Here is a 12283-nt window from a genome sequence, read left to right as displayed (position 1 = left end):
TACTTTCAGATGAGTATATTATGGTATTTTGCGAAACAGCTTTGCGTCCCTGTTGGGAGAAAAATAATAAAAATGCCTGAATAAGAACGCACATTGAGGATCCAAGGAGGGACAAGCGAGTGGAATTATATACCAAGTTGCTTCTGCATGTGAATGCTGCGATTCAGAAATTTTAAGTACAAATATCCAGGCACTTAAGACTGAGTGCTTTGATGGGTCCCCAAATGGTGTCTGCATTCCCCTTGCTATACGGAATCCAGGGCTGTTACAGCACGTACAGCGCTTCCAAAAAACAAAGGAAAATGCACTCCTGGTACCTTGCATTGCTGGGATGATAGTGGGAGGCGTGGAACTGTTTCAGCTGCTCCCAAGAAAGGTCGGGGATCTTCAGCGGGTCTCCGCCTGACACAACCGCGTATGTGTGATCAGGGAGAACGTGGTTCTGAAGGTGCTGAGAGAACACTCTCTCATTGTCTGTCTTAAAAGAAACATTTCAGTAAGGTCAAAAATACTTGGCAATTTTTAAAACTTCATTTATATCCCACCTTTTTTTGCACTGGGGACCCAGAACGGCCGACACCATTCTCTCCTCACAACCACCCTGTGAGGTGGGTTAGGCTGAGTTCATGTGACTTGCCCAAGGTCACTCAGTGAGCTTCCATGGCAGTGGGGATTCAAACCTCCGTCTCCCAGATCGTAGCCCAACACTAACCACTACTCCACACGGGCAAGTCACATGTGATCATCAATTCCATTCACAGTACCTTAATACTTCGGGGCGGGAGGGGGGGTTGGACATTGTTGAACAAAGTTAAGGGTAAGATATAAGGGCCAATAACCCCTAGAGGTCACAGTAACCTCAGAAGAAAGGTATAAATTGTTCTGTGCCAGGTAAATTAGCGTCCTCAAGTCAACCGGTGTAACATTTACACAAAAGCTGAATTCAAGCATCAAGGAAAACCACAGGTTGCATTCCAGTGAAGGGACAAGCCACGGTTTTGGTATTAAGAAGAATGAGCCTTGAAAGTTCTCTGGTTCACCTGTTCCCTTGCATCTTTATGCATGCCTTGATAATGGAAAACTTCCTGGTTTGCAACCGTAAGATACAACATACCATTACGCCCAAACGACAAGCAATGGCTTGTTTCTTGCCTACACAACAGGAATAGTAACACACTCCTAAGAAGAATTACACTCTTTCAAATCCATTGAAGTCAATGGTCATAAAAGGGCATTACTCTGCTTAGGACTGCACTGCAAACCACCCCTGAGACACGTGCAATGGGAAGGAGGAGCACACGAGCCCCAAGCCATGTTTGGGTGTGTTGTGACACATGAATACAGCCACAATAACTGAACTGATCGACTGTTTGCACTCAGTCAATAACCTGAATCGGACACTAGGACAGGAACTGGTTTGGGAAGCCAGTCTGTCATGCTGACAAGCCTCGGTTACAACCACTGCTCTACCTCCAGGAGCCGCTGCATATTTAGGGCAAAGCTAAACAGATAGAAACTCTGAATCACGCTTGCCAGTTTTATAAGCAGAAGGTGATGAGTTCCCAGCCATGTCAGAATGTGCCATGCCTTGAGCCATAAATGGACCCAATTCAGTCTTCAGAAACAAAGCTCCAGACCAGGTGAATTATTAACATTCTCAGGAATAACAGTTCAGCCAACCTTGCAAATAAGTTCACAGAACTTTCCCTACCTAGTTACCTTGAAGAAAATCGTATTTGCCATAGGTGAGTGATGATTTACAGACCTGAGTTAGAACACTGGTTCAATTAGCCCAACACGGTCTGGTAGTAGATTTTCAACGCCTTACAAGGAAACACAAACCCCCTTTCAACCCCAATGACAGAGTCAAACCCTCAGTTTTGCTCCCCCCACCTGCAGAAAGCCACATGTCACACAACTCGAGACATTCAGCAAGAGGTATCACAAGCCCTGCCTTTCCAAAGACTATTCTTAATAGATTTTAATTCCATCCCTCTGCAACTCGGCTACACCTTCGGGGAAAAGAGTTTTGGAGATACACATTTTAATTCCCAGCTGAAATGCTCCCAAAGCAGAAGAAGGAGCGAAAGAGTTAAAAGGCACTTACAAAGGCTCCCTTCATTTCATTAAAAACGATTCCTTTGAAGGTTAACGGGGTCTGAGGATCTCTTGGGTTCTCATGTTCTAACCTCCAGCCTTCTTGCCTGTAAGAGATTAAGAGGCAAATTTTTCCCTTATTATTGCTTGAGCTCAGGGCTTTTTTTCTGGGAAAAGAGGTGGTGGAACTCAGTGGGTTGCCCTCAGAGAAAATGGTCACGTGGCTGGTGGCCCCACCCCCTGATCTCCAGACAGAGGGGAGTTGAAATTGCCCTCCGCACATCTCAACTCCCCTCTGTCTGGAGATCAGGGGGCGGGGCCACCAGCCAAATGACTATTTTCTGGAGGTTCCGGAACTCCGTTCCACCGCGTTCCTGCTGAAAAAAAGCCCTGCTTGCGCTCCTTTGGATCTTACCAACAGGCTTGGGCAAAAATGCTGTGCTCTTACCAGAAATCTAGATGCCTCAAACAGGGGAAAAACACTGCATCCAAGTATACAGAGAGAAGATTCTGGAAATCCTTAGGATTTTGGGTGGAAAATGGGTAGAGTGTGTAGTCACTAGCTGTAGGGAAAACAATTTTTTAAAATTAATATTATTTTATTTATTTGAAATATTTATAGGTTGCCTTTTCCCTAAGCATTTCCATTGCAGACCTAGCACAGAAAACACTTTAGAGTCGTCAAGTCATTTATAGACTGAAATTATTTATTTATTTTATTTATTTCTGATTTGTATTCCGCCCTCCCCGCAAGCGGGCTCAGGGCGGATAATAACATATTAAAAATACAATTTAAAAAATCATGTACACTAAAAACAACACATTTAAAACAGGATGGTGGACAGACTTCATAGGGAGGGTTAAGATTTTATACATCCCTTTTTTCCAGGCCGGCGGAGGCCCAGCCTCAGCCATATGCCTGGTGGAACAACTGTGTCTTGCAGGCCCGATGAAAAGATAGTAGATCCTGCTGGGCCCTGATTTCAGCAGAAAGAGTGTTCCACCAGGTGGGAGCCAGGACTGAAAAGGCCCTGGTTCTAGTTGAGGCTAGGCGGGCCTCCTTGGGGCCAGGGACCACCAACAGCTGTTTGTCCCCTGATCAGAGTGTCCTCTGGGGAATATATGGGGAGAGATGGTCCCGTAGATATGCTGGTCCCAGTCCGCACAGGGCCTTAATCTGAAAGGTATATATATTTTTTTCTTAAAGGGGAACCTGTATTGCTTGACTTTTGCTCACCAAGGTGACACAAGTCTAGGGGCTATCCATATGCTCAAATTGCTTTATATCAGGTTATACTGTTGACCTCTCTAACCCAGTACTAACTGGTGGCACCAGATCTACCGGACCTCAGAAGAGGATTTTCCTAGCCCTGCGATCTAAGATACCTTAGCCGGAATCTCCACCAGTGCTCATCTGTTGTACAGAAATGGTCATCAAATCCCAACAGCTATGTTGAGAGTTAACAGAAACTGAATAGAAAAGCAGCCAAAAAACCTGTTGAGGAACAGGATGCCAGCAGAAGTCTAACACCATTCTAAAAGCCTGTAGACCCAAATGGTTCTGCATTTTGTTGCGCAGTTTCTAATTTTCTCGGCACTGTTAAAAAGGGTACTGGATGGGCTAGCATGGTTTCATACGGCTGTACATCCCAGTTACACTGGAGTTGTTCATGTAACAGAGTGAGGTTTCACCCTAACAATGAACTGCCACCGCCTGGCAAACACCCAGAAGGCTCGAGATTATCTTGAGCTCACCTGTAAATGCATTCATGAACGTGGAGAGCGATCGGTTCAGCATTTTGAAGAAGGGATCTCGGACAGGGTACTTCAGGGACCCGCAGAGCACAGTGTGCTCCAAGATGTGGGGGACACCTGTGCTATCCATCGGGGTGGTACGGAACTGAACGCTGAAAAGCAAACGGAAAAGGAGTTTTGTTTTAAAATTGAGATGTGTGATAAAGCTCACTCGCCATACATATAATGCAGGACACTGGAGAGGTGGCATAAAAATTCTGTAAATAAGTAATGGAATCCGTGCCGAAGCCAGGATTGGGGAGGGGGCTAGTCTCCTCCTTTTTTTGCCTCTGACCCTCTTTCATGCTAAATGAGAAGATGGTTAGGTTGTTCCTGCTTTTTCCAACAGGACAGCCCTGAATGGCAATCCCATAATTGCAGGAGACTCCCCCTGTTGCTGGAGACTTCCCAAGCCCCAAGCCCAAGCCACGTTTCATTTGGCATTAGCGTTACCTTATGCATCGTTAATTTATTTAGAACATTTCTATACCACCTCCCTAGACCAGTTTTTGGGGTTATGACTCTAACCTTGAGGTCGACGAGGAGCCTGACAGACCATAATGTTCAAATATATCAAGAATAAATGATATGAAAAAACCACTCTCTGTTGTACCTTATCCTTATCAGCTATAGACCATGAATAATAATCCTCATCAACAGGTGAAAATATGAGATTGCAACGCAAAGCACATTTGCTCAGGAGTTAAGGAAAGCAACGTGTCATACTGCCAAGCAAAATGCATCAAAAGAATGTCCCGCACTTTCCTTAAGAAACTCAGGGTGGAGTGTATAAAGTTAATCTGCTTTTGAAGGCAAGTGTGATTGAAAGGATATACTGTCACAAATTGTCCAAGAATGACAGTCAGGGAAGACTGGCCATTTTAACTATCAGGGGATTCCCTGGTGGGACAACAGCCTGCCCCTCCTCGCCCTTGGGCCAGTCCAGTTCAGAGAGCAGGGGCAGCACTCAGCCTGGGTGAGGCAGATGCGGCATACAGGCAGCAACACCCAGCTGAGCAGTAGGGCTGGCTGGCTCCTTCTCCCACTTTCCCTTTCTTCTTTGTGGAGGTGGGATGTTTTCCAGGGCCATTTTTCCTCCCAGTCCACTCCCAGCAATAGTAACACAGGGTTCAATAGGTTCACAGAGAAGCAACAAATTCTTAAAAGTGCCGCATTATCAGCAGACCCACATACCTGAACAGATTATTTGAATCCTCTCGTGCCACGTGCAGATACTTGGCCCCTGTCTTATCATGGCTGAGTTTAACAGCAGTTAAGAACAACTCGGGTACAGTTGTCACCTGCATTGGGGAGGGAAAATACTTTAGATGTTTGCAAGACTGCAACTAACAAGTCCACTGAAGTTTCTAGCCCTCAAAAGTTTGAACTAACCTGCCTATCTTGGTCTTCTGTGACACAGTGATGAGTCTGTAAAGGGGGCAAGGAGATTTAAATGCAAGCATCTTGCAGTCTGCAGAATGCTGCCGCCTACCTGTGCAGACTCTGACACTGCAATCATATGCAGAGTTACTCAGGTCTAAGCCAATTGAAATCAATGGGCTTAGACTGCAGTAACTCTGCTTAGGATTTCACTGTGAGTTGCTGTAACCAAGTTCTTAAGACGGTCTTAATATTCTGAAAAACATTACATACGTCTGAAAAGGATGAGAATTACCAGTCTGCAATGCATATATTTCTACTAGGGCACAACTGAGTATTTAATATTCAGTATTCCATATTACAGAAAACATTAGATGTAGCCAGGGGATTCGTCTTTAATCTCCAATTCCAACACACTGAACACTAATTTGACTCGTACGTTTCTTGTTGCAAGGAATTTAATGCAGCTGTACCCATAATATGGTTTTACTAGATGTGTCTATTTTAGCAAATATTGTCAAAACAGACACGTATTGAAGGAACAAGCAACGCAGAACTGCATGAAAGCTTTCAACCTGACGGTGCCGATGGGACCTGAGTGATGTAGGTCTTCAATAGCTGCAGGGCCTTGGCTAGCACGTAGAGACAAACTACGAAATGCAGGCAAGAACAGACTCTTCCAGCTCCCCCACACAAAACTGTCAATCATCCTACCCACCTACACATACCTATCGCTTCATACTGTGCTCTGAAGGCCACTATGAAGCTATGCCAATATCACTCACTGCTTTCAACAGCTAAAGAAACAGCACAAAGAAAGAATGGTGCTCCCTTCCCCCAAGGTCTACAGAACCTGAAAGAGGGACAGGATCTGTCCCTCCCACCCAACACTGAGAGATATGGCTGTATTCATTTACAGTGTCACCCTATTCAGAATTACTCCAGTCTAAGCCCACTGAAATCAACTGGCTTAGACTGGAGTTAATTTTTACGGGACTGCACTGTTAACAGATGGAAGGAAAGGGGTCTCTCATTTGCTGCAAACCAATTGATTTGTGGTCACTTCTAGCCATCTAGCAGTCATACTTGAGGGCCACTAGCCCAGACCCTTGTGCCTGATATTCTGAAAAGCTATACCAAGAAACCGTGAAAAGAGTCCTGGCCAGAACCAGCCAGGGATGACCACTGTAGACCCCTTTCTCAGAGTCTCTCTACACAAGACATCTGACTTGTGAAGAACACGTGTCGGGAGATGCAATGTTAGCCGGGAAGCGTAGTTTAAAAAGACAGAGCTAGTGGCAGGGAAAAGGCTTTGCTATACACTGGAGCTGTGTGAAGGGGCTGTGAAATGCAAGAAGGGAAACTTCAGCCCATTATAACTTTTCCAGGTCCAAGCCTAACTCTGGAAGGCAGCTCCAGCCCATTTCCATTCCTCGCTGCCCTCTGGTTGTGATCCCACACACTTTTGGACTTTTAGACAGAGCCTTCTGGGAGGCAAAGATGAAATTCACAAACCCTCTGAGGAGTGAGCTCCACAGCCTCTGTCTTTTTAAACTATGCTTCCCAGCTAACATTGTGTCTCCCTACACTTGACGAACAGACGTCGAGGCATCTTGTAAAGAGAGACTCTCAAAGCCAGCTCTGAAGCTCGACTAGTTACAAGTGGAGCTAGAGGTTAGTACAGTTTGGAGCTGTAGTAACTCTCTGCAGGCCAGCTTCCAGCCCAGCACACACCACAGACTGGCTTTGAGTCAACGAGTCTAGGACCGCTGTTTTCATACCACATTCCAAGGAGCTGCTTATTTATTGTGCATTTTTATCCACAAAAATCGCAGGCAGCGTGCACTTATTTTAGATATCTGCACTCCACTTTTCTCCTTACAGGGACTCAATGCAGCTGAAAACGTTGTTTGCCTCTCCTCCATTTTATGTTCACAATAACCCTGTGAGGTAGATCAGGGTTGGGCGAGAATGAATGGATCAAGGTCAGTAAGTTCAACAGGCAAGCAGGGATTTGAACTCAAGACTCCTTGGTCCTAACTGAACACTCTAACTGCAACTTGGAAGCTTATTAGGGATTCCTGGATGAAGGACAAAAGCGGAAAGCTATCTTCCCCAAAAGACAGCGTTTCCACTGTGATCCCTTGCAACATGCACCCACTGGTGACTTCTGGCTGCATTCTAGGCTGCGCTCTCAGTTCAAGCGTGATGACAGCTTGGCTTAGCACTCTACCTGAGCAGATGGCGCAGCTTAGAACATGGTGCAGAACCTGTTTCAAGATGCAGGATTCCTCAGTAGGCAAGCGAATGCAGAAAGCATATCTTAAAAGGGGGGAAGTCTAACCAAAGTGAATCGCCCCAAATTCTTTGGAGAGGAGCACTGCAGAGCCTTGAGAATACAGCAAAACAACCAACCCACAACGCAAAGCCACGGTACCTGCTTGACCGTGAACCCCTGGATATGCTCTCCGACCTTGTACTGCAGGGCTCTTTCGTTGGCAGAGCTGCTTTTCCACCTCCACAAACTTTGGTTGAATGATCTGGAACTATGAACGCTGATTTCAAAACAGGACAGAAACAGCAAACACTTTTGGTCGCTTCAAGTCAGTGCATAACACCCTGCAACCCACCCACCCCAACTGGTACAGTAAAAATACAGGCTATAGTGTATTTACATTTTTTACTTTAAATCTTTCATTTCCAAAAGTGTGGGGGGCGGGGGCTCAAAGCAATCTTGCCCCAAGCTTCCCGTGGGAAAAAATGCATGCAAAAGACAGTCAGCTACAATTGGCCACGACCAGATCAAAGCACAAAGTATCAAAAAACGCAATGTTCACCACATCTACATAGGATTTTTTTAAAAAGGTCCTATGTGAATAAAATCTGAGAAGTCTGGTTTTATTTTTTTGCAATGAAGCCTTCTTATCTCTGTGCAGACTATTGACCGGGAGAAGATGAGAGGGGAAATCTGAGTACACACACCGAAGATAATGGGCAGGATTTGAAGGAAAGATCTTAAGGTTTTGGAAAATACCTGGTGCTCAGAGCAAGAATGTAAAGCTGGGAAAAGCCGAAGAGAACCTCCATGTTCAGAGGCAGTATACCTCAGAATATCAGCTGCCGGAGGGGCCGGGGTACAGAGCTCTATTGCCCTCAGTCTCCACTTGCATGCCTCACAGAATCACCCAACAAGCCATTGTGTAAAACATCATATTGGCCTAGATGCTTTTTCCCCCTGCCCCAGCAGATAAAAATACCTTCTTTTACAGAACTAGGATAGTATGTCACCAGTCAGTTTCTAAAAGTGCAAAGTTTATTTAATGCAACTAAGCAGGGGAGGGAATTTCTTCTGCATTACGCACTGATTGAACAATATAGTGGAAGATAAACATAGTTAGCAACTGGGACCAGCACCAAAAAGGAAAACAAAGACCATCAGCGAAGTCTTTGGTAAGCGGAAGGGAGAATCGCTGAGCACCCAAAAATATCCCAGGGGCATGTGTTGTTAGAATACTGTAAACCTATAACCTGGGGAAGGAACTGAGCTGGTATGCCAACACTGCACATGTAACAAGACTGCAAGCGCCACAGCCCAGTTTAAATGAGATACTGGGCACACACAAAGCCACACTGATCATTCACCACGTTTTAATCAGGGCATGAGTTTGGACCCGCCAGGGACAAACGCAAATCCTAAACCACAGCCTCGACTTGTGGAAGTCGCTCTTCTCACCTTTTGCTTCCCACTTGAGCACGTGCGCTCATACGCAGCACACAGACATACACTTTCTTGTCACTGGTGGGATGGGCAAAGAGGGATTAATGGGAAGATAAAATGAAAACTGAGGGAGTGAGATGTGGCCTAGGAAGAACACCAGTGCAACGTTTGTGGAGCAGAGACTGTAAGATGTAGGAGAAGTCATCTGGCTTCTGGAGTCAGAATGGGCCCAGCTGCTGCTGCTGGAGCAGCAGACCAAAAGAGCACTTAAACCAGCACCCTGTCCCCCAATAACGACGGCCAGGAAAATGCACATGGTAATGTTTCCATCACTGCTTGCACCCATCATCTGGTATGCTACCTTTGAACATGGAGGTTCCACTAAGCCAGCAGCCTGACAAATCAAGAGTCAGAAAGTAGGTACATCAGAACAACATGTTCATAAGGGATTCACACAAGAACTCGTAAAATAGCTTCAGATGTCACAGGAGGGACCCCCCTGTTGGAGGACAACTACATCCTGGGCCCCCTGGTCAACCTGCGGAAGGGGCAGAAGTTCTCTGAATCCCAATATACATACACTACTCCCAGTTCTTTACAAGAAACTCTCTCAACCAGAAATCCAGAGGTTAGGACTTCACAACCACAGGCCCTCTTTCTTTAGTTTAACCCTTGATCCCAGAATAAGGGAAGGGCTTGGAGGTCAAAGGGTCAGGGCTGAAAGTCACAAGACAGGTTTCCTAAACCTCTCTAGTAACCCAGCAAGTGGGGTGTGTGGAATATTGTTAAAAGGGTTGCCAACCTCCAGATGCGGCCTGGAGTTCTCCTGGACCGGTTCTCCAGTCTACAGAGATCAGTTCCCCTGGAGAAAACAGTAGCCTCAAGTAGCTCTCTCAGCCCCACTCACCTCACAGGGTGATTGTTGTGGGGATAACAATAATAGTTTGTAAACCACTCTGAGAGGGTGTTAAGTTGTCCCGAAGGGTGGTATATAAATCGAATGTTATTATTAATATTATTATACCACAGGTTTGGGGTGAAATCCCTTCCCACATTCCCCCTTCCATACGCTCCATCCCTGAATCTCCAGGAATTTCCCAGTCCAGAGTTGGCAACCCTATTAAAGTGGGTGATGGCACAGAAATCTGCAGAGGAAGGCTTTAGAATTCGCAGCAGGCTTTCCCGAAAAAGCGGTGCCGGGCTTCCACTTTCTCGACTTCCGACCAGAACACGCGCCTCCCGTTTCCCACGTGCAGGCTACGCGGGGATACCAGGAATGCGAGACGCTCAGAAGCTTTTCTCCCACATCATCCCATCCTTTGCCCCCGGAAAGAGGCTCCGAGGCCTGAGCCCAAAGAAGCTGTTCGCAGCTGAACGAGACAAGAGAAGACAAGAGCAAAGAAAGGCAGGTTGGAGCCGGCAAAGGGCGCCTCTGAGCACGTGCAGAGTGCCTCAGGCTCCACCGCCCGGGGGATGGCACAGACTTGACCCGCCCAATCTCTCCCACTGCTCACCGGCAGCGGCTCAGCTGCTGCAGCCGCCACCCGGCAGCGCTATACCGGGCCCACATGCTCCGCCGGCCGCTTGCAAAAGGAACCGCGGCGCCGCTCGCTCTGCGGCAGCCCGGGCCTCTCCCCCTACACGCATGCGCGGCCGCCGCTTTCGGCACGCCTCTTCCCTTCGCTCCAGCGCCGCCTCTTCCCCGGCTGCAGACGCAAGAGAGCCCGCGCAGGCGCTGTTCGGGATGTGGAGTGGCGCTTGCAAGTGCGTTAGAGGGTTGCGTTGCAGCCCCCCAATGCCTAAACCTAACGGAGAAAGCTAGGACTCCACGCCCGTTAACTAGCTTAGCAAGACGCGTGAGAGTTCTCTGGCCTGTTCCTGACTAGACGCGAATTGCGCATAATGTTCAGGATATGGCTCAGTGTTCAGGCATCTTCGGCGTGCAGGTGTTGGTTTGCAGTAAAAGAGCAAGATTCGGGTCCAGTAGCACCGTATCTGACGAAGAGAACTTGATTCTCGAAAGCTTATGCTACAGTAAAATTGGTTAGTCTTAAAGGTGCTACTGGACTCTACTAGATTTCCAGGGTATATAAGCTTTTGACAGTGCAATCCTAAGCAGAGTTACGCCATCTAAGCAGAGCTCTCTTCTTCAGATACGTTTGGAAGTGGAAGTATGGAGGGTTTTATGCAGCCAGAAGGTGGGAGGTGTATTTAAAGTACTGTAAGGTACAATAACTCTAATAAGCTTCTTGGAGCAGGGGTGTGAAAAGCAGAAGATGAGCATCAGTAATGAGGGAAGAACAAAGCGTGCAGTTAGTTTCAGGTGGATAGCAGTGTTGGTCAAAAAATGGAGGGGTCAAGTTACAATCTAAAATGTAAAATACGGATTCCTGGAAAGTATTAACAATATGCACAAAATGTAGGTTAAAAACAAGTTAAAAAGATAAGGCCTGGATGGCAGGCTACATGCATATGCTAAGAATGGCTAAAACGTTCTCCATACGCAGATGATAATAACAGTCCACTGATCAATGCAAAGACGTGTTTCAGCCCTAAGGCCTTTCTCAGTGGTCAGTTGTACAACATTTATAGTCAAATAGACCCACATATTCAGAAACCAATACAGAAATGCTCCTGATGCTTTATTGTATTGTGTGGTGTAATACAAATGTTGCTGCAGCAGACCAAGGATTGTACTCACACACGTCTTCATTTGATAATGTATTCTGAAGCTTGGTTACCAATGTATTGGGTGTGTTTCATCAGTCTGCAGTTGAAATAAAGGATAGCTGTGTTGGTCTGCAGTAGAACGGCAGGATTTGAGAAAAACGCAATTTTTAGGGTATATATGCTCCCAAGAGTCAGATACCAAGTGGTGTATATACCTTGAAAATCTCGTATACCTTGAAGTTTATAGACCCTTGAAAAGGCTCAGTCTTTAAGGTGCCACTGAACTCTGTTTTTGCTGTTCTGCATACAGTAGCCTCTCACATAAAGTAGTTTGCATGGTGAAAGTCCACTCATAGCATCTAAAGAAGTGGGCTCCAGTCCCTGAAAATTTGTGCCAATTTTTTTTTTAAAATCATGTGCCACTGGGCTCCAGTTTATTTTAAATGCCTAACACGCTTTAATACCTAAAACAAAGGATGCAATCCTATAGAATCTTACCTGGGAGCAAGCCCCAAGTACATGGGGTGCACTTCTGTGTACACATGAACTGCATTATATCTGGGAGCTCAATCCTCAATAAAATTCCAGGAACTAGCTTCATTTTATTTATTTCATTGGAGGAAG

At 46.1% G+C, this 12283-nt stretch overlaps 1 protein-coding gene across 3 annotated transcripts in view; it reads right to left on the bottom strand.

The window, feature by feature from the left end:
* The window catches only part of PITRM1 (pitrilysin metallopeptidase 1), a 45935-nt gene extending 35323 nt beyond the window's left edge, over positions 1-10612 (bottom strand). Inside the window, exons 1-7 of one of the 3 annotated variants that reach the window (XM_054991892.1) lie at positions 10504-10612; positions 7709-7826; positions 5086-5192; positions 3853-4004; positions 2546-2660; positions 2108-2204; positions 318-478 (exon numbers count right to left, since the gene is read on the bottom strand). In XM_054991892.1, the coding sequence (XP_054847867.1) occupies positions 318-478; positions 2108-2204; positions 2546-2660; positions 3853-4004; positions 5086-5192; positions 7709-7826; positions 10504-10559 (806 nt within the window). In that variant the 5' untranslated portion in view covers positions 10560-10612. The remainder of the gene's footprint in view (positions 1-317; positions 479-2107; positions 2205-2545; positions 2661-3852; positions 4005-5085; positions 5193-7708; positions 7827-10503) is intronic. The other 2 variants (XM_054991893.1, XM_054991894.1) reach the window with 2 other exon arrangements.
* Between the last annotated feature and the right edge of the window lie 1671 nt (positions 10613-12283).

Source organism: Eublepharis macularius, chromosome 11 (assembly GCF_028583425.1).
Source record: "Eublepharis macularius isolate TG4126 chromosome 11, MPM_Emac_v1.0, whole genome shotgun sequence".
Lineage (NCBI taxonomy): Eukaryota > Metazoa > Chordata > Lepidosauria > Squamata > Eublepharidae > Eublepharis > Eublepharis macularius.
This window is presented reverse-complemented; position numbering and strand designations above follow the sequence as displayed.